This window comes from Micromesistius poutassou (assembly GCF_964030765.1).
Source record: "Micromesistius poutassou genome assembly, chromosome: 12".
Classification (NCBI taxonomy): Eukaryota; Metazoa; Chordata; class Actinopteri; order Gadiformes; family Gadidae; genus Micromesistius; species Micromesistius poutassou.
This window is the reverse complement of record NC_140282.1, coordinates 11,636,112-11,658,045: the sequence shown is the minus strand read 5'-3', so window position 1 is coordinate 11,658,045 and position 21,934 is coordinate 11,636,112. Positions and strand designations below refer to the sequence as shown.

Here is a 21,934-nt window from a genome sequence, read left to right as displayed (position 1 = left end):
CATCCTCGTGTCATCAGAGGGCGTAATAAAGAGCAGCAGTCCCCACAGGGCGGCGCAGGCCCGCGGGGTAATAAAACCCTTAGAACAGAACATCTGTCCCCGCTGACCCTGCCGGTATGTAGGTCACACTCATGACTTGTGTTGCACTTTGACACTCCCATTCATACACCACCACAAGCCCATCAGCGCAGACGCGACCGACGTGCGCCGGCCGTCCGATGTCTTGCGCTTGGCACCCTGGTCCACGCACATGTCAGGGGTCGGTCCTCACAAGTGTAGCAACCAACAACACGCACATGTTTTTCCTTGCGCTTGTTGTTGCAACGGTCTGCTCGTCTGACTCATGACCCGATGTGAAGGAGCGAGAAAAGGGAGGATGTAAGTGGTCAATAATCGCCGCTTGCACACTCGTGTACACTCGTATACACACACTCGTACGCGACACGCACACACACATGCGCACAGTCTGCGAGTAAAAGCCGGCAGATCCACCGTAAATGAAGTCTGAAAAGGCGACAGAATGTTTTGTTTGCGGCGTAGATTTATGTGGATGTGAACATGGGGAGGAGAAGGGACCGACGAGCCGCTCTGAGGATTTCCCCCAACGACTGCCAGAGTAGGAATGATGTGTGTGTCTGTGTGTGTGATTGAGTGTGAGTGAGTGAGTGGTTTTTGCCTGTGTTTGTGTATCCAAGTTTGTGTGTGTGTGTGTGTGTGTGTGTGTGTGTGTGTTTATGTCTGATCCACTGTCTAAATGAGAACCAGGTCCATGGACCTCTCCAACGCTACGGGCTGGCTGGGTCTTAAAGAGGTTCAACCACACAGTAAAAAAGAAGGCAATTATACTGCTGTGTGTGTGTGTGTGTGTGTGTGTGTGTGTGTGTGTGTGTGTGTGTGTGTGTGTGTGTGTGTGGTCCTCTCAGAGGCTTTGCTTACACATAATTCAAACACTGTGGACCTCAGTAGTGGGAATACATCTTTCTTGCCTTGCCTTCTCTCTGCGTGGTGTGGGGCAGGCCCTACAGAATGCATCTCTGCTTCTACTCTTGCAGTTCAAACATAACTCGGTCAACTGATGTTAAACAACCTAATCCTTTCCGCTGTGAAGCTGTGTAACGAATCATCTGTTTACAATCTTACACAGACATGGCGGTAGCCATTTTGTTTTCACCTCTTCTGGTCTGCAGTCGACGTGATGTTGGCTGAAGTCAAACTGATGTTGGCTGTGGTCAGAACATAAATCCCCCTAACCACACCCAACACACACACACACACACACACACACACACACACACACCACAGTCTACCCTCGCAGTCATACTACTTTTAGTTCTACTTCTATTCAACATATTAAAACAGTTACGTTCCTTGATTCAGATTGGCTCGTTGCAACAGTAAAATAGTCTATAAACATACCTGTGACCACATAACAATTCATTTTTAGGATGAATGCACTGCCAATCGCCAAGTATGCTAGCTTGTGTTGCTTGGCAACGATTTTGCTGTCTTGAGTAACTATATTGCTTGGCAGAAGAATGATGATTTGTTTTCAATAAATTATTGCATTTTATGTTGCTGTGTGCACATTTTGGGAAATCATGTTAGGTAGTCTCTGTTTTGCGTCATGGTCTATTCCTCCATAAATAATATACTCACCTTGAGCTACAGGGACAATCAGTGGGCAAGCACTGTAACTATTCACAACTAAGATCTTTCTCGCCTTCCCTAGAATTCTCTAGCTGCTCATGAAGGGTAGATATCCCTCAATTGATTGTATGTTAAAAGTCAAAATAGCACAGTGTTGTGGATTTGTCACAACGGTTACCTCTGCTCTGAGCAATGATTATTTCCCCCATTTACACTGTTATGTTCCCGGTGTTCATGTTTTTAGCAAGCTGTGACTTCTTGTGTTCAATAAGGGACTATAGAGGAATGATAACCTATGAAAAATGCTGACGTTTCACTTTGAAAACACACACTTCATCACTTTACCTCATGCTCCAACTTTCCTGTTAAAAAAAAAAAAAGACATCATCTTCAGGGTGAAGAGTTCTTAGAGACAGGCTCAGAGGGAAGATTTCTCAGACATCAAAAGAAATCCAAAAGAAAAAATCCAATTCAATAGATTAGTCGATTTAAAAAACAGAAAAGAAGGAGAAGATTAGAATTCCTAAAATTAGACTGACCCAATTTAATCTCTGATGAAAGAAAAAGAGGTGGTTCCATCACAACCACTTTGTTCTACACAATTCCCACACAAGTACACACCGCCGTCATCAAGAAGGTCTAGCCCTGGGAAGAAAACGAAGACTGCATACAGGATTCACACAGACACTATTGCAATATCCAGTTCCTTTACTGGCCTACTGCCAGAACATATGTTGTATACCCTCCATGTATATTGATATTTACAAACTATTTAAAATGAAGCAGAGACTTTGACACAGAATGAAATAATAGTATGAAGGCTACGGTATTCGTTTCTGCTATTCTCTTGCTGAGACTTGTGGGAAAGCCAGTAATGGTGGACAGTGACACAGATCACCAGACCTCTCATGGACAGCAATCCATCCCTCCCTCCAAAGCTTATTTTGGTACACTTACTGCTGTTACATTATGCGCCTCACTACAAATGAATCCTGCTTGTGAAACCTATAAAATGTCCCATCATTGTTACTTTGTTACTGTTCTTTAACAATCAGGCGTTGATCTCACAGACCGTGGCGTCTCCTGCACCGCTGTGCATACCAGCGTGTGTGGTTACCATGGAGAAGTTGGCTGGCATGCCAATGTTTGAAGTCAAACACACAGAGCATCGGCTTGTAAAATCTGCACCATTCGGGACTGATATTAGACACGTCAATCATTGGCCAACCGTATATATTTACCATGGCTGTCGCCAACGACAATGCAATGCAATATATCTTTCTTGCTTCTACCAGACTTGATTGTTACCATGTTTGTCAGTCTGTAGAGTCTTTGACAATAAAAAAAACTCCATCTCCCATGGGGCCCGCAGGTGTGGAGTTAACACAGAAAAGGTTTTGCTGAAGAACATTATGTACATTCCTGTGTCATGACTCACTCACCGAATAGGTGTGCTCACTGACACAAACACACACACAAGGAAAGCATACAACCTGCATGCCTGTATGTAAACCCAAGTCAAACACACAATAGACAATACGATACAAAGGCCACACACACCGTAGTTATTTTCAACCCAACCTACGTTTTGTTTTCTCACGTCCAGATGTTATGCAACAGACCGCCCAGAGAGCATTTGCTCTCCTAATCCACCCTGTATTCCTCTGTTCTACTTTCCTGACTCTACACAATTAACATTTAAGAATAGCCCACAGAGCTGCAGAGCCACAGAGTTTGGAATAATGATTTTATCATGCATTTTTAAGAGGTGAGAATTAAGTATTTTTTGGGAGAAAGATAGATGGAGAGAGATAACGGAAGGTGCATGAGACAGTGTGCAGAGTGGTGCGACTGCCTTTGTATGAGAATGCACATGCACGGTTCTTTGTCGCACTGGTGTCAAGTTTTTCGGCTGTGCCCTGTTGCCCAGCACAGCAATAAATATGCCATATCAAGTAGCCATCATTTATTCAAAAGAGGGAGAGAGTGAATGAAAGAGATGGAAAGCGAAAGAGAAAAGGAGAAGGTGAAGAGAGGGGATGGGGGAGAGATAAATAGTGTGTCACTGATGATAAGATGCTAGCCTGCCCAAGAAAACAAACTGATTGGTTAGAAAGGAATGACAGGGTAGGTTAGCCACACTAGAAGGTATTTGCACTTTCAGAGGAAGGCGGTATGAAAGTCAATTGGTTATGATGTTTGACTCCCATCTGATAGTTTCTGGGCTCAATCATATATGAATCTCAAGGTAATTCACTAAATCGCTTTGGATTAAAGGGTCTGAGACTAATTTGTAAATACTAATCCGATTTCTCGATAAACAATCCCTTTTTTCTCACAGTAGAACAAGAAAAGTCAGGTCCCATAGATATCTTTCGATTTTCTCAATGCTATCGTCCCTAGTGCATGTTTATTGTCAGTATAGGAAATGGATAGGTCAACTCTCTACACATTGACAGTTTGTTCCTTCCTCCTTTGAGTCACACAGGTAATAAAGAGTTTACCCTGGCCTTGCCGTGATCGCATGTCTTTAAAATAAATCGCAGCAAGTGGCACTGTGATCCACCCCCTGTGCTTTATTTGCACATGCAGGTGATGTGATGTGCTAAGCGAGGCTCAGCTGTTGATACAGGAGGGCTAAATATGGAAGAGCTCCACAGGGCTGCCGTCAGCTTCAAAGCAGCAGGCGGATGCTGCCGTGGTTAGCCCACTGCCTGCCCGTAGGGATGATGTAAGAAGTTGAGGGTTTCTCTCTCCCTATTATACAGAAAAAAAAAGCATTAAGACCACCGAGGCGATGTAAGACAATACAAACGATACACCATTACTTTTGAGTCATGATTATTTTATTTTTTGTCCATTGCCACAGAACTTCCTGTCGGTCAACCAATGGTGTATTTTGATTGGGTGACCACTGACCGGCTGTGTTTGACAGGATGGTTTGAAAGAAACATGCCAACGTTTGAAGGGTGAACATTGTTCTCTACTAGCCTAATCTATTCCCACAAGGAAACTCAGTTCAAAGCCCTTTCTGCCTGTGTTTGACAGGCTAAGAAGGAAATGGTGATTTAGTGGAAGGGGGGGGGGGTAAGCCCTAATGGAAAGCACAATCGTTTTTAACTACTGAGTAATCAGCTAGTGTTACAACATTGAAATGAACAGTGAGACGGCTTTGCATGAAACGGTGATACTGCACAATGCAGTTCTTTGTTTATTTCCTCTGCTTTATTTTGCCTTGAGCAGACGTTTGATGTCTGAATTTGTTGTGAGGTGTAATTCTGCAGATCAGAGAAAAAGCACAGCTCTGACTTGTTTAAAGGGGCTTTAGGCAAAATATGTAAGCCAATGCTTGATGGAGAATACTCGTGATGAGACCAAACCACTGCAAAGAAGATTTAGAGTGTAAGAAGAGTGTGTGTAAACTAAGGACAGGATAGATAGGGTGGTATACTGGTTTCCTGGTTAGGGCGTATGACTCCTCAGCCGAGAGGTTCTGGGTTGAGATCCCAACGCCCACAGCCTACCTGTGGGCATCCTTGGGCAAGGTGACTACCCACTTTATTTATGATGCTCATTTATGACAAATCACATGACTCCAATTTCACTAAAAGTGGCAGCTTAATGGTAACTACGTTTGAATCGTATGCTCATCTTTGAATGTATGATTATGCTGAACCTGTATTGCGCGCATAAGCAACATCTTAGTACCTATTATTCACATGCACCCAAGTGGGTCAATTCATTGTTAAGGCAGCAGGCCTACAATAAGGGGAAAGTGAGCAAAGAAGCAACGAAGCAGCACGTCCAGAAGTATACACGGTTGACCTGGAAATAAGAAAAAACACCTGGTAAACCTTCCTCCTCATCTTCTCCTCCTCCGCAGTCTATAGTTAAATCCTTTTAGAAGCAGTGACTGGAAAATAGTATAACGGGCTGTTTGTGTGAAATTTAAGGCATATAAAGTGCATCCACACAAGGATCCCTGGATCTTGTGTTGTCGGTGCAACACAAGAGGCAATTGAGTGTTAAAGCCTAGTAAATCTGTCTGCTAGCACACCGTAGGGGGTACAAATAGACACAATACATACACACACACCAATAGACAACTGGACTTTAGATTGTCTATGGCCCTGGACAGGTTGGAGGATACCGCCAAAAAAAGTAATAGCACCCAACTTCAGCCGGAAATATCCATCCAGATAAATGTATCATGCTCTCAGACAACCACAAGTCCAATTCTGCTCACCTTTCTAGTCTCCACTTTGTTGAAAAAATAAGGGATTTCTTCCAATAATCCAGTGGCAGGCACAGTGCTTTGATGCAGCAAAAAGCACATTTCATTTCAAATTACACTCCAAAAATATTCCACTGGTGGCATATTGACAAAGCTTGTCAATATGTCTAGTGAAAGCAGATAGTACATGGCAGATCACTGTTCAGCCTCTGAAAAGAAGGCCTGAAAATCAATGACCTTGCCCTGATTATGCTCCTCAGACCACAGCATTGTGTTGCTTCTTCCCACAAAAGAAGTCCAGACCAAGGAGGTCAGAATTTGGTAAGAGGATTTAGTGGTACTTCCTTTGTCCCCTGTACTTACTTGAAGACATTTTAAGAATCTTGCATGGATCTTGCATCCACCGACTCAGTAGCCTGACACTTTCTGGTTATCCCTAACGAGAAAATGGCCAGGCTTAACACAACAGCAGTCAATAACCCTGGCTATCGCTGGTCTGCAGACCAAGAGGCTGCCTTTGGGTCTATGACCGTTTTCTGATTTCCACTGGGTAGGTACCAAGTGAGCTCCAGATGGCCCAGCAGAGAAACAAAATGCAAGGTGGGAAACAAGTTGGCAGCAAATCATCTAGATTCAGCATGATCGGCCAAATATTTAAATTGACACACTATGACAATATGACTAGAAGTCTCAGCATTCGTGCAAATGCTGCCTTTCTTTCAAGAGTGCTACTGGGAACAGCATTGCTTCTAGCCTTAGGTTAGCGCATGCTTCCACAGAAGAAACGTGGTAGGCAGCTGGCTGAAACATGCCCTGCAAACATATAAATCAGTCGTAAATCAGCCATAACTGAGGCCTGCTGACGCCAGACTAAATCTACTTTTCCCATACTCCTCCCAATACGCACACACGCATGCACACACTCTAAGAATGGAGAATAGTCTACTGAAACGACCCCATAGTTATTGTAAAAGTGTTGGAATTTACCTTTTATGGCATAAATATTATTCCAACTGAATTGGTTTTACAATTGACAAAATTGTTAAAAAGGCATTTTCTTTTTCAAACCTAAATGTGTGCCTCTGTCCCATACTGGTTCATCTAAAAGTTGTTCTGAGGGAAACATGATCTACTTTTTTATAATCTGGCCATTTATAACTCTTCTAACACACACTCTGGGATAATGGAATATGGTTTACATGAACATCCATCCGAGATCTGTCATCATGCCATAAGCAATAAGCAAAGAGCTAAACTCTACAGCCAATGCTAGTGGAAAGAAGATGGATGTCAGGTTATGGATGTTAGTTCCATCCATCTCCTGGAAATACTAAAGAGGAAACCGTCGGGAGAGTGCATTAATGACAGAAAGGTTAAAGACAGAGAGAGAAGTACTTCAGGAAAGACTTTGACTTCTAACCAGAAGCCCATTGGCTCCGCCCACCACAGGCATCTGCGGCTGCTCCCATTGGCCACATCTGGAGGATCGCTCAACAAGAGGTCACCAGAACAGGTCAATGACGCAACACAGCAGCTCCACCGGGACAGGAAGGGTGTGTGAGTGTGAGTGTGAGTGTGTGTGTGTGTGTGTGTGTGTGTGTGTGTGTGTGTGTGTGTGTGTGTGTGTGCGCGCGCGCGCACGCGTGTGCGTGTGTGTGTGTGTGGACCAGTTCCTATACACACAGCTAGACAGAGAACCTCCACAGCTAGACAGAGAAGCTTGGAATGAGGAAGTCTGCGAGTGGATTCAAAAGTCAACAATTACCATGTGTGAGATCTGCCAGCTCAAGTAGAAGGCAAAACAAAACAAATAACCCAGTATACTATGCACACACACACACACACACACAAAAGTACCGATTTTCAAGAAACACACAAGTTAAAGAGTAAGAGAGTATTGTAGAAGAGCCATTGGTAAATCCTGATAGAGCAGGTCCAATGACAAGAGCCCTAGACCAAAGGCATTCCTCTGCCGGCTCAGAGGCAAACTGCTGCTGGCCATAATTACGGAGTCCCATATAAACTCAAGCTAAATTTAACTATGACCAATGTCCACTCCAACCAAGGATACAATACAGAAGACACCCGCACAGTTCACCCTTTGCTGGCCTTTCACTTAATCGATAGTGCGCCGCTTTCCATGAAATCGTCTCGCCTTCCGCTCCGATTCACAGGAGTCATATAATTAAACTACTGAGACAAACACATAGAAAATCAATACCTCTCTGACAAACAAGCCTGGATATGAAAACTAGATTTTACCTCTGTTGAAGGAGAGCATTAAACAGGACTCACAGTGCATCACATTCAGCCTCGTTTTAAAGAGTCTCCCTCACAGAAACAGGAGGTTGCTTCTGGCAATGTTAATTGGAGGACTATGTGAGGTGAGAGAGTGCACTGTTACACAGTCTTCTCAGTCACGCACACACACACGCACACACACACACACACACACACATGCACACACAGACACACGCACAGACACACGCACACACACACACACACACACACACACACACACACACACACACACACACACACACACACACACACACACACAACAAAGTGACACGCCGCCCTGAGACAAAACACATTTAAATCAGGCAAAGCCCTGTGGCCACCGACAACCACTTGACTTACAGGCCCCTTGGGAGACAGCAGGTTAAGTCGCTGAAGGGATGCACGTCCACCAGAGTGTGGACCGGTAAGAGAGGGAAAGAGAGAGAGATACTGAGAAAGGTAAAGGGTGCTAAGAAATGCATCAGGGCTGCAAGAAGCAAACAGATTGGATGGTGAAAAGAATAGAGTAGGTGGGTAGCGGTTGTAGTTAATGGAATTCACTGAGTCCCATGGACTGGAGGTACACTGTAAGTTGGACAGTTTACCGCCCCCCCCCCCCATCAAACAGATGGTGGTGAAAACAAATAGACAGCAATGTTTGTTAGGGGGGAAATATTTTGAGTATTTGTGCTGCTGGACTTGCACCAGTCACTCTGGTTTAAAAATGAACATGTTTATTAAGTGTTAATATGCCCAAGGGAGTGAGTGACACGAGCCAGTATAGAAATAGAAGGAAATGAGAGGTGGTGATGAAGAGAAAAAGAGTGCGATGAGGTGGGTTGGGTCCTAACAAAGTAAATTATGAGAGATGTGGCCTGGATTGAGTTGCTGGGAATAAGCAGGATGTTGATATTCCCCGCAGGAAGGGAAACAAAGAACAATTTGGTAGCAGCCCTTAGTGCTGTGTGGATCTGAGTCAACAGAAGACATTACTGCCACACAGGTATGTGAAAATGAATTGTTTAAACAAAAACATAAGGGTACATCCAAATTAAAAGACACACACACAGGAAAGACACAGTGTCTGCACCTCAAGTAATGTTGCTCATTGGCAGATGTTTTTCCTCAAAAAACTATTTGTTTCCATGACAACACTGCTTGCATCGGTGATGTGCAGACACCAGAGAGATTGATGAGATCTAATCAGTAAATGTGAATAATAAACACAATGGGATCTCCAGCATGTTGCCCTTACAATGAGAGCATATCTTGATATGTCATGTCACACGCGCACACACACACACACACACACACACACACACACACACACACACACACACACACACACACACACACACACACACACACACACACACCATCTAAAGAGCCTTATCGTGGTAATTAGTTGGTCTGTAGTTGTCTCCTTGGACATTCCAGGGAGGATAAGAACTTTGCAGCATAGGCCCACACACGCAAGTATACATTATATGTCCTGGCTTGCCATTCAACGGTAAATACACTTGGTATGGAGTCAGTGAACAGAGTCCAATAAATACAACTTCAGGTCAAGCAATGTGTGGCTGCATGCAGAAAGTGATGTTGTTCCCATCCCGTTATAATCACCGTTTCGCGGTCCAGTTTTGCAGAACAAACACAGGTCTGTCATTTTCAACACAATGTTTGTTTGAGGCTCACACACAAGGACGTAGGGAAGAGAGACACCACGGTCCCCTACATTCTGCTGTGGTGCTATTTGACACCAGGGTTTCAAGCAGTGTCTTTGTACCGACACACTTCGCCGAGATGGGGCTACAGAATACAACAACGAAGACGCATCTTACCACAATCTTGACTGAAACCCGTCGCTTATTTCCTTGATGTTTCAATCCTTGAATCTTGGTGAAATAGGAAAAGGTTTTTTTCTTAGTGTCGCCCGGCGTTTGCTGTCCTTCTCGACTGATTTTTTTTCTTTTCGAGGGTAGAAGTCGAAGCTTCACCGAGAGGAGCGAAAATGGGCGGGTCTCTCCAGGCAGCCCGTCCAATCAGCTGTCAGAGACGGAACAAGTGGCTGGAAAGGCCAATGGGTGTTCATTGATTTGCTAAGCAACCATGGATTCTCCCCGTGTAAAATACTACTGTAGAAGTGGAGGTGGCTTCACTTCACCTCGCAGAGGAGTTGTGCCCGGGTGAAAGAGGGAACCCCAACCCATTGCTCGGTCTGAGTGGCTGCAGATACTCAACTCTTTGCGTACAAGATTGCTTTCAGTGTCGTTTGATTTATTTAAAATGGGGTCCCAAATTCCCAAATATATGTAAAATCCTCAGTCCATACCAACAACGAAGAATGTGTGTGTGTGTGTGTGTGTGTGTGTGTGTGTGTGTGTGTGTGTGTGTGTGTGTGTGTGTGTGTGTGTGCGCGCGCGTGTGTGTGTTTCATATATCCATGTTTCTGTAGCATTATTATTTAATTCAATTCGCGGGTTCCAACGATAAGAAGATCAAATTTATAGGAGATCAAATGATTAATGAATCATAAATTTGCCTCTACAATTTCCAGCATCGTATACAGATATATTAATGTAGGCCCACAGAGACTATGTAGGGATTTTCATTTCCCATGTCAGTCGAACATACGTAAAAGAAGATAACGATGCTTTTGTTTTTCATTATGGAATCAGAAATAATTTGACTGACAATTTTAATTAAAACATTTATAAAAAGCCCTTGGGGGGAATATGCATGATCTTTTTGGGGTTTTCTAAAAATCCATGGGTGCCAACAGAACTACACGCCTTCTCAGGGCGGACCGACTGTTTCTCACACCTGCATGTTTGTGTAAAAACAGAGATGCAGAGTTGGCGTTTCCATCTCTTTCCATTGACATTGCTGTCTCCTATTGGTGATAATTTGAAATCACAATGTTTATGCAGTAGGCCAAGGCTACAGCGGCTGTTGACAAAAAGCAGACAATTCAAACTCCAAACGGGAAAAACTATCCATCTCGTTCACCACCATATTTCTGGACAGGAATCCACGAAATAGGCATAACGATGGGGCTTTCCGTTTGTAATAGCCTATATTTGACAAGAACAACTTGTGTTATTTAATTGTATATCAATTTAATGTTATGCATGCAACCGGCAATAACATATTCTAAATTCTGTATGATGATGATTTATAGCCGATTAGGCCACCGTGTACTTTGTAGATAACCAACCCTCGTTGTGTAATATTAATATTAACGATGCCAGTAGGTTTGCACTTTTATGTTTTGTATGCTTTGTGTGTGTGTGTGTGTGTGTGTGTGTGTGTGTGTGTGTGTGTGTGTGTGTGTGTGTGTGTGTGTGTGTGTGTGTGTGTGTGTGTGTGCGCGTGTGTGCGGGGGAACCTTTTTCTAATACGATGGCACCTGTGGTCTCGATATGTGACGACACCCGGAAGAGGAGGAGCCTAAGTGTTTTCGCTCCACAGTGTAAAAGCGACTCTGATCCCAGGCAGATCAACACGCAGGTAACGCTTCATTCCGGCCTCATTCACTTTATTTTCGTCGTATATACAAAACAACCATGTTGCCCTGGGGCATCCCACTGAGCCTCAACTCGCTGTGTCGTCAGCGACGTAAATGTTGCGAAAGTGATGTTGAATGTGTGTAGCCCCTGCTCTGTTAGCCACCACCTAGCGGCTAGGCGGTTAGCACTGTCAGCTTCAACACGCTGCCAGGTCTAGCTCCTGTGGGAAAGCTTTGCTCTTTTACAATAACACACTTTAAGAGGAGAACTTTTCAGTGTAACACCTGGTCAAATGCCAGGGTTTGTCGTATGCGAGAATGAAGCATGGAGTGAGCCATGACATCCTTCCCATCAACAGATGATGTGCTCAGTTAGCTGTTAGCTGTGGGCACAACTCAACACATGAGAGTAGAGACACAATATACATTACAAGGTTCGTGTCGTCGTCACAGTGGATCACCAAGGATGCGCACAGTGGACGTGATCCCACTTGGGATGGTTATGTTAGCTGATGTTCAAACTTCCCCGAACATTAGTCCATCAGAACTGAACTCTGCCAAGGTTAACTCGTCCTCAACTTCCGCACCGTACAGGGAGTTTGTCAGTGTTGGTGGTTTCACTTGATGCGTTTCGGTTTTGTGAAACTGGTTCACTGTCTGTGGTCACCCTCCGCGGCGTTAAGCGCCCGGTGTGTTGTCATGCGCAGCAAAGTGACGTTCAATGTGTTATCCTAGTGTCTATCGATATTAGTGTAATTCCCAGGCCTCGACAGAGCAGCACATCATTTGTTTTCAAATAAAATGCAATGTGTTGGGGTTTTGTGTCAAATGAAGGTGCAGAACAGGTTTGCAATGTGATCCCTATAAATGAGTCCCATGTGTCGTACAGCCTTTACTTGTTGCATGGACACGTGGGTATACTTTTTATGTTTGTGTATAAGAACATTTCTAATAACGCCACTCAATTCAAGAAAGTATTTGACTGTTTGTGTCAAAACATTGAAGACTATATATAATAAATGTCTCTATATAAGACTGTATGTATGTGTAATACACATCCGTGTGTAATGTGTATGCACTGCACTGCTATCGGTACTTGTTTTCCTAGCACTCAGTAACGGTATGTCCTGTGTGTATTTCTTTGTGTCTCTCATTGAACTCTAGCATATTTACATTGAATTACTAATGGAGGCGACTGGTGTGTGTGAACTTGATGTGGCGACCCGAAGAATAGTCGGAGGCAATGATTCACCGGCTGAGCTGGACAGCCCTTGCCAGGTAAGCTTCAGTCAATTTAGCTTGGCTTGACTTACTGTGTACAACATTGTATGATTTTTAAAGTAGCTGTTACTGTACTTGAGCCTACCTACCGACGGTTGTAACTGCAATGCTCAATATGTGTCAGTCCTGATAGTTGCACTCAGATTGCTAATTTGATGCAGCGCCAACTAGCAACTGTGAATTCTCAGTTGTGTAAACTCTGACTTAGTGGAAATTTAGTAAACTAAATTTGAATAGCTTCTGCTACGCAGCTACGCCTACAGAGGAGGAAGGGATTACACAGCACTGCTTTCTGTACTGGCCGCTGCTGTTCTAATGTGTCTTGCAATGCCGATAGTAGGAAGTATAAACTGTGATTGTTTGCAACACTCTGCCATATGTTATGGGGTTCACTAAGAATGTGGTACAATGAAACTGAAAGTGTTTTAAAAGTGAAAGTGTGCTGTGTTTTAACTAACACAGCACTTTCATGTACAGACACACAAGTTTGAAACAAGCAGGGCCATTCCTGTTTTCCACTTGACGTGACCCGGGATATTTCATAAAGTGTGTGTGTGTGTGTGTGTGTGTGTGTGTGTGTGTCAGGAGGATGCTGGCGAGTTCAGCCTGGGGGTGTGCTGCTCCAAGGAGCTGAGGGGGGAGACCCCGGGACGTGAGGACAGCCCCAGCGACCTGGGTGAGCCCGAGCTGGACCCAGGAGGAGATGCCAAGACCAGGGACGAGAAGGGCTTTGGTAGGCTGGCTGGATTGTCATCAGTCACTTTGATGCACATCTACATTCAACTTCTTTTTTTGTCTGGAGATGGGATAAATTTTAGTTTTGGTCAAAATTCCAGGCAACCAACTTTTTAAAATGTTGTCATTCTTTTAAATGAAGTGGTACTGACATAGTTGTTTTCTTTTTATTTTCCCTTAGGAAAAGAAGCTATCCTGCTGATGCAGGCCCTGAACTCACTGGCCACGCCAGAGGAGAAACTAGCCGCCTTGTGCAAGAAGTACGCTGACCTGGTAAGATCTGGGTTGAGAGTTCAAACCACCAGGTAGTTAGCGGTGAAAGGAGTCTGGAGTCGCTTATTGACACTAGGGCTGTACCCTAAAAGTTAAATCCTCCCAGAGGGCCTCGGGTGATCCCTGTTTTTTTGGTGTTTTTTTTATGTGCATTATAAGAACCGCAAAAATATATATATTACAGAGCAGTAAAAAACCCGAATTCCATTCCATATTCCATTCCATAGATATTTTTAGGCCCATAGCAACCACTGATTCTTTCTAACATTTTTTGAGGTCAATATATGTAGGCCAGAATTGTCCAGCTTTCCTTTAAAACTGGGGCAGCCAGGTTCATAAACCCAGGGCTGCCACACAGTCATTATATGCAACCTAGGACTATATTATGGAAGAAAATCAAGATAATTTTATAATAATATGATAAATTATTTAATAATAATTAAGCCTATAGGCTTTTTATATCATTTCCATTGGCATTCTAGGGACAAAACGTTACATAAATAGAACACTAAGCAATCTATTTGCGGTTTTCATTCACTGAGATTTAAAATAAAGTTGTTTTTGGCTGGGAGTTCTAGTAGGATTTTTACAACTTGGTGAACGTTTTTTGTACCGTTGTCGCATAGGAGCGTTATAATGAGGGATGTTGTTTATGAAATGCGCCACACTGTGGCGTAATACTATAAGAGCCTATGGATTTATCACACCTGTCACTTTCTTCTCATAATCTGGTTACCATACAACATGTAAAACTAGAAAACAGATCAGTGTTTTGTTTGCCACAAATCGTTTGAATAATCGGTTGCAATGGCAAACCAGATTTGACTTAAAGTCGGGTCCAGCCCTAATTGACGCAACTTTTACTGAGTCAAACCGGTGCCTGAACCTTAACATTTTCCTGAGAGAATATGCTGCTCTTATTTTTGTGCAACAAAAATCTGTGATTCACCCAAAGAACACATCATTGAGATGTATTTTCTGACTGGATTGTTATGTTAAATCTATTTGACATGTAGCATAGGACCGTTGGTCAGAACCGGTGTCGCAAAACGGCCTACATTTTCCTCAATATTTGGCTGACTAGGTGTGTGAGTGGTTATAGTTTGGTATATTGCGAGTGGATTGTAACGTGCTTCCTCTGCCATCTCCAGCTTGAGGAGAGCCGCTGCATCCAGAAGCAGGTGAAGGCGCTGCAGAAGAAGCAGTCCCAGATCGTGAAGGAGAAGCTGCACTTGCAGGGCGAACACAGCAAGGCCATCCTGGCGCGCAGCAAGCTGGAGAGCCTGTGTCGGGAGCTGCAGAGACACAACAAGACACTGAAGGTATGCTTCTGGCTGCCCCCCCCAGACGGCGCCTCCTTCTCTGCTTGATATGTTTACATAATATGACGCTACAGTACACATGTTAAGTCGCCTGGCCGACGCCTTTATCTGGAGAGATTTGTGTGAGGCAGAAATTCAATCTTGTATTTACAGTGGAGACGGGGCATTTTCTATTGGTTTCCTGATCTCACCACATTTAGTGAGTCATGATGTTGCAGATGATGTTGCAATTAGATGCTGCAAACAGCACACCCCCAAACACACAGTTAAGGGTATGATTTTATGAATGCAGATACTGAGCTCCAATATTTAACCTAGAAATAAAATAAATTGCCATCTGCTGCCCATTTCTAACCTCAACTCAAGCTAAGACTAGCTTTGACGTGAATTTCCTTAAAATCAAACACTTAACGCAAGTATACCATGCCTCCTTTTGACATTCCGCCAGCTACTCCCGGCCGACAGGGAATACCCAGCCATCTCCGTGAGTGAATTAACCCCCCCGACCTCCCCCCACCCCCCCCAACCCCCCCCTCGCAGGAGGAGAACGGCCAGCGTTCTCGGGAGTACGACGAGCAGCGCAAGGAGGCCATGCAGCACTTCCAGCTGACCCTGAACGACATCGAGATGCAGATGGAGCAGCACAGCTCCCACAACGGCAAGCTGCGGCAGGAGAACATGGAGCTGGCCGACAAGCTGAAGAAGCTCATCGAGCAGTACGAGCTCCGCGAGGAGGTGTGTCTCTCAGGCCCTTCTCTGGGGTGGACCGCGGGGGCTGGGTCCTAGCGGAATTCCTAGGAAGATGATATGAGTGGGCTGTTTTTTTTTTTTTGTGGGTTGGTCCAAATGGTTGAGTACTCTTTAACATTAAACTATGCCTGGCTGCCCTTTTTAATGTCGGATGGCGGGGTAGGTTGCTTGTGTGATTTGGAATTGGAAGGATATTTTGGACAGGGAACACACAAACAATTGTTTTATTGTCTAACAAAATGAAGATGGATGTCATAGGTTTGGGTTAGCGATGTATAGTCTGATGCTTCTGCAGAGCAGATTCTTCGCAAAACTGTATCCCTCTTTGCTCTGTGAAGAAAAATCTCTAATCTCTTGGATATTGTTCCACATCTGTTGTAAGGGTGCCTCATCAGCATAGCCCAAATCCCCCAAGACAATGTTTGTGCTCAATCTGTGTCTGCTGTGCTCGTGTTGCCCGTGTCCCCCTTGCAGCACATTGACAAAGTGTTCAAGCACAAGGAGGTCCAGCAACAGCTGATGGACGCCAAGCTGCAGAGAATCACGGAGATGATGAGGGAAGTGGAGGAGAAACAGCAGAGGGAGAGAGACTTTGTGAGTCAAAAGCTCTGTGTGTGTCTTTGTCTGTGTGATTTTTTATTTATTTATTTTTTTTTTCTCCATGTCGCTGTCACGGAGGCTACAACTGAGGTTATGGATAAATTGAATATAATTGTAATTGTACACATGTAATCTGACATGTATCTTGGTGATTTCTAATATTGACAGATGTTTTTAATACAAAACGAGTCGATACACTCAAAGTATTTTATGTTTTTTCCAATTTATGTGGGAATTGTCATGCAGCAATTTGACTAAAGATGTGTTGCTGAAATTAGCGACTAGTTCAAACATGCATAGTTCTAGTTAGTTAGAGTAGTTCTGTCAACATGTGTGTAACTGAGCATCTTGTTATGCCACCAGCTGCTGAAGGATGCCACAGAATCCAGACACAAGTGTGAGCTGATGAGAGAACAGGAGACCCAGCTAAAGCAGCAGGTAACCTGTCTGGCCACACGTCTTATTGTATGCCGCACTCAACCGTTCAAAAATACAAGATTTTTCACAGCCGATCACAGATGTGGTGACATATTACATCGCAAAAGATATAGGCCCTATTTATACAGTAGAAAAATAATTTAGATGATGCAAACGGTTGACCATATTTGTTGGTCTTTTTAATTTGATTAGAGAAAAATTGAAAAAAATCGTTTTAAATCGGTTAATTTACAAAAATCAAGACCAATTTTTAGGCCAAATGGCACAGCCCTAGTTCAGTATGAAAGGATATTCTTCTTGGTAATTGCTCATAAAGTCTCTCTGGTAATTGTTTCCCAGCTGTCTTTGTACATGGACAAGTTTGAGGAGTTCCAGAGCACGCTGGCCAAAAGCAATGAGGTGTTCACAACATTCAGACAAGAGATGGAGAAGGTAAGAGACAAGTTGGATGGTCTATTACAATATCCCCTGTATTTGTGTTGGCAACATTCTCAAATTGGTTCATCAACCAGTGCTTTGTCTGAATTGACTCGCGGCAAAAATACAAATGGTTTCGATTGCTTAATTAATTAGGCTCAACCATAGATGGGCGGCATTAGCTCAGGGGGTAGAGCGGGTTGGCTGGTAACCGCAAGGTTGCTGGTTCAATCCCCGGATCCTACTAGCTCAGTGTCGAGGTGTCCCTGAGCAAGGCACCTCACCCTAACTGCTACCGACGAGCTGGCTGTCGCCTTGCATGGCTGACGCTGCCGTCGGTGTGTGAATGTGTGTATGAATGGGTGAATGTTAGGCAATATTGTAAAGCGCTTTGGGTGGCCACTGGTTACAAAAAATGCGCTATATAAATGCAGTCCATTTACCATAGAAAAACGTATTGAAACAGTTTAAGTTCACATCAATGATGTTCCGTTCTGTTCTTCTGTTCTTCCTTAGATGACCAAGAAGATCAAGAAGCTGGAGAAGGAGACCACCCAATGGAGGACCAAATGGGAGAGCAACAACCAGGCCCTGCTGCACATGGCTGAGGAGGTGAGCGCCAAGCCTAAAGTTATACTGTAGGAAAGGTAGCAAGCCTTGAAGCTAACAAGCCTTAAAGGGATGTTTGGCTTCTCGATACGTCTGCGGCAAGCAGCTTTATGGTGTGTGCTGCTGAGTTGGAGACGTGCATATTTAACATCGGTACACATAACCTCTGGTACTTGACATGCCTGTCCATTAGTGCTGAAATCTGTTGCCTCCCATCTCTAGTTTTAACTCATTTTACATTTACATTTAGGGTATTTAGCAGACACTTTTATCCAAAGCGACTTACAGCAAGTGCTAAGCAAGTACAATTGCTAGGTTAACCCATTCCCCATGTACAACAAGATAGCCGGGCTAAGATGCTACACAGCTCCTGCCTCAGTTCACCTCTGTGCCCAGCCCCAAATGTCAAACATCAGGGTCTTTGTTCTCCCGGTCCCTCTCCCTCTCTCTATAGAAAACCCTGCGTGACGGCCACTTCAAGGCCCTGCAGGGGAAGCTGGAGCTCCTGGAGAGGCTGTGCCGCGCGCTGCAGAAGGAGAGGAACGACCTCAACAACCGCCTCAGCGTCCTGCAGGAGGAGCAGGGCGGCGAGGACGTCTCCACACTGCCCGAGCCTAGCCCCGTGGAGCCTAGCCCCGTGGAGCCTAGCCCCGTGGAGCCTAGCCCCGCGGAGCCTAGCCCCGTGGCGCCTAGCCCCGCGGAGCCCAGCCCCGCGGCGCCTAGCCCCGCCGCGCCTAGCCCCGCGGAGCCTAGCCCCGTGGCGCCTAGCCCCGCGGAGCCCAGCCCCGCGGAGCCCTCTGCCGGGGGGGACGAGGACTCTGTGCCCGGGGACACGCCGGAGACCCGGGCGCCTGGCCTCGGAGAAGGGGAAGGGGAAGGGGAGGAGGAAGCTCCCGGCCCGACGTCCGGGCCTCTTGGACTGGAGGAACAGCAGCAGGAACCCACGGCCACAGCGGATGGAACGGATACTGCTGCGGGCGGAACCACGTGCAGCGACACTGCGGAGGGACCGGCAACACAGCAAGCACAGGACTGAGGGGCCGGTCTGTGTGTGAAGGAGGGGTTGGGGGAGCAGTGTATTACAATGGATCCCTTAGAATCTGCTACCTAGATGGTTGAACACCACATCTTCAGTTGAGTTATTAACTCGTTTGGTTAGGTTTGTCCCTAGAACTTGCATTCTCCATGTTTCCTTGTAGGGAACCTTTTTGTTTTTCCAGATATTTTTTTATGTAACAGTTTAAGAGTAAAGCAATTACATCAGTTATTCTTTTCCATTTCTTTGTCCCCCGGCTTTCTGTTGGTTTAAGATAATTAGCTTTGTAGCGAGCACTTGGTACCTCCTGATTTCTATTATTTTTTTTCACTCCACCGTATTTTCCTAGGATAGTGGCAGCCGGGGGGAAGCTGCACTTTGATTCTTACGCTAATCAGCATTTTTCTTTTTTCATATTTTCTTAGGGTCTTTTGGACGACTATAGTCATGATTTATAATTTGGCTGTTTTGTTTGAGGGGGATTTCCATTACAAGTGTAGCCAGTTTTTTTTCTAATATGTATAATCCTGAGGGAAATTGCACCATGTAGCATTTACAGAATTTCCCCCTGGTTCATGGTAGAGCTGGGTTTATTTTCATCAAAAATCACCACAGGCTACCCCCTCCCCCCCACCACTCACCACTATTTTCCAATACTAGTGTGCGTGCGTGCGCCCGTGCGTGTGCCCGTGCGTGTGCCCGTGCGTGCGGGGGCCATCAGGGCAATTTACACACGGGGTTTCCATCATTGTGTGAATGCAAATCCAATCAGCCTTGGTAAAACCCGGTCATTAAAAATGTCAAGAAAAGGGCTAAATTTTAACATTCCCCATGGTGTCCCCCACTGCAGACACTTGATCCTAGTTTTCTGGACCTGGGTGCTGCTTGTGGTATTGAAACCGTTTTTAGTGTTGTCTGTCCAGGATGGCTCCCAACGTGTGAATCCCTCAAATCGATGCAGAGTTGGCATCTTAACAAAATCAACAAAATCCATCTGAGTTTTCAGACAATATCGCAAGCTAACTCCAGTGGAGGTAAAAGTGCATCTCATGTGAGGCTGGGTCCTTGGGCGTCTCGTCTTTAGTCCCCATCGGGCTTCATGCAGTTCCAACGTCGGTCGTGTTTGTTTACGGAAGGCCGAGCCGTCAATGACAGGGCGGACGCGTTCTGAAAGCTGATGGAGGGCTTTCGTTTCTCCTGCTATTGTTGGATCGGTCGCTGAAGCGCCATGTGTTGTCCTCTTGTTTGGGAGTCATTTTTCAAGCCCCATTCCCCGCCCCAGAGTGAGAGATTAACCGTCTGTGCCTTTCTGCCAGTTATTGTAAACCTGTTGTGTTAACCTTTCTATCATGCTCAACTGCGTCATGTGTTCATTCCTGCCGGACTGAACAGTATATGTAGGTACTGGGCAAAGGGAGAAGGAAAAGAATGTATGTCGGACATCTACGGAAAGTATTAGAATAAATATAATCTGGTTCAAAAAAGATTTTATATCTGACGAGGCAGCTTTGTCACCTTTGATATTTATACTGAAGGAAAGCATATTGTGGATTTTTCTTTACTTCAAATTAATATCAAAATCAAAGATTTTATAGGATTTATTATAGGCCGGTATGGTTGATTGTTTTTCGTAGAGAAACTATTATGGGGAAGGAAAAACCTTTTTGACAAGTATATTTGGTGAATGTAAGACCATGCAGTTTGAATCAGTGTTCTGATTCAGTGATTGTCTGAGTATGTCTGAGACACTGGTCAGTTATAAAGGGACATCCCCCGTTTCCAAATAACTGGTCCTGTATGGAAGTCTGAATGCTAAAGATTGAGATGACAAGATTTATCCATAATGGGCCCACCACTTATTTTACTGTCCTCTCCTCCGGTAGAGCAGGCTCAGTTATGTATGCATTCCCTGAATGACGACAACCCTTTTCATGAGGTTCCGGTACAAGCAATGCTTCTGCAACATAGTGCTGTGCACCCAAGAAGAGCCACTCTCCCAAACACTCAACATAGCTCGACTGTTGGCCAGAATGCCTACATCCAATTACCGTTTCAGACATTCCAAAATGGCTCCCCAGTTTGCACTTAGTAAGACCGACCCATAATGTTTCATTTGAAGTTTTACTCAAGCACAGTATTTTTTATCATGTTCATGATCCCGAGTGATCACCCATAGGACTTTCCATCTTGCATGCATCTTGTCTGCAGATGAATGCTCCTAGGGCTACATGTTGAGTGTGCTTATACACTTCAGGAATATAGGAGGTGACGCTGTGTACACGTGTTAAGATTGTTGCAGTTTCCCAGCTACTTCCAACCACTAGATCACTTGTTTTGTTTGAATTGATTTATTTACACCGAGTAGTTACCTTCCTCCTCCAAAATCTACCTGTTTTGTACTACCTGTGAAATAGGAATGGCTACTACCGTTTTTGTATTGCAGTCCTCACACCCCCCCCCCTCATTTGCTTCATTACTTCTCAAACCCCAGCAGTGTATCCCTTCTGTAGGATGTAAGCTACTTGCCTGAACCAACTCATCTCTAGAGGTATTGTTTGAGTTGGAAGTGTAGTTCCATTGTGGAACTCCCCATGTCGGTTCCCCTGCTCACGTGCAATCATGAAAAATGCAGTCTTCTTTTGACCTCTGGTCTTTAAAACATTCCCTGCAAAGTGAAGTCTTCCACCTGTTCTGTTGGTTAAGAAATTGATGAGTTGATGGGCAAGTTTATTTTTTTGTAATTACATAGGGCCATTCTCTTATTTTGGAAGTAGGATAAGACGTTTGAACGTTAAATGTATCCT

The 21,934-nt window shown here is 44.6% G+C and overlaps 2 protein-coding genes across 2 annotated transcripts in view; one reads left to right on the top strand and one right to left on the bottom strand.

Annotated features, from left to right (window-relative positions):
* ccdc102a (coiled-coil domain containing 102A) overlaps nucleotides 1-10,110 on the bottom strand; it is a gene marked incomplete at its 3' end in the record, with an annotated part of 37,187 nt that extends 27,077 nt beyond the window's left edge. The window contains exon 1 of the mRNA XM_084476024.1: nucleotides 10,003-10,110. The remainder of the gene's footprint in view (nucleotides 1-10,002) is intronic.
* A 1,453-nt stretch (nucleotides 10,111-11,563) lies between these two features.
* LOC311356528 (alpha-taxilin-like) lies at nucleotides 11,564-21,870 on the top strand (the record flags this gene model as incomplete). Its single annotated transcript, XM_084476319.1, has 11 exons — nucleotides 11,564-11,671; nucleotides 12,834-12,947; nucleotides 13,536-13,683; nucleotides 13,867-13,958; nucleotides 15,110-15,280; nucleotides 15,821-16,015; nucleotides 16,505-16,624; nucleotides 16,994-17,068; nucleotides 17,408-17,500; nucleotides 18,002-18,097; nucleotides 18,549-21,870. The coding sequence occupies 11 exons, from the start codon at nucleotides 11,564-11,566 to the stop codon at nucleotides 19,128-19,130; spliced, it is 1,794 nt and encodes a 597-aa protein (XP_084332445.1). The 3' UTR covers nucleotides 19,131-21,870.
* Between the last annotated feature and the right edge of the window lie 64 nt (nucleotides 21,871-21,934).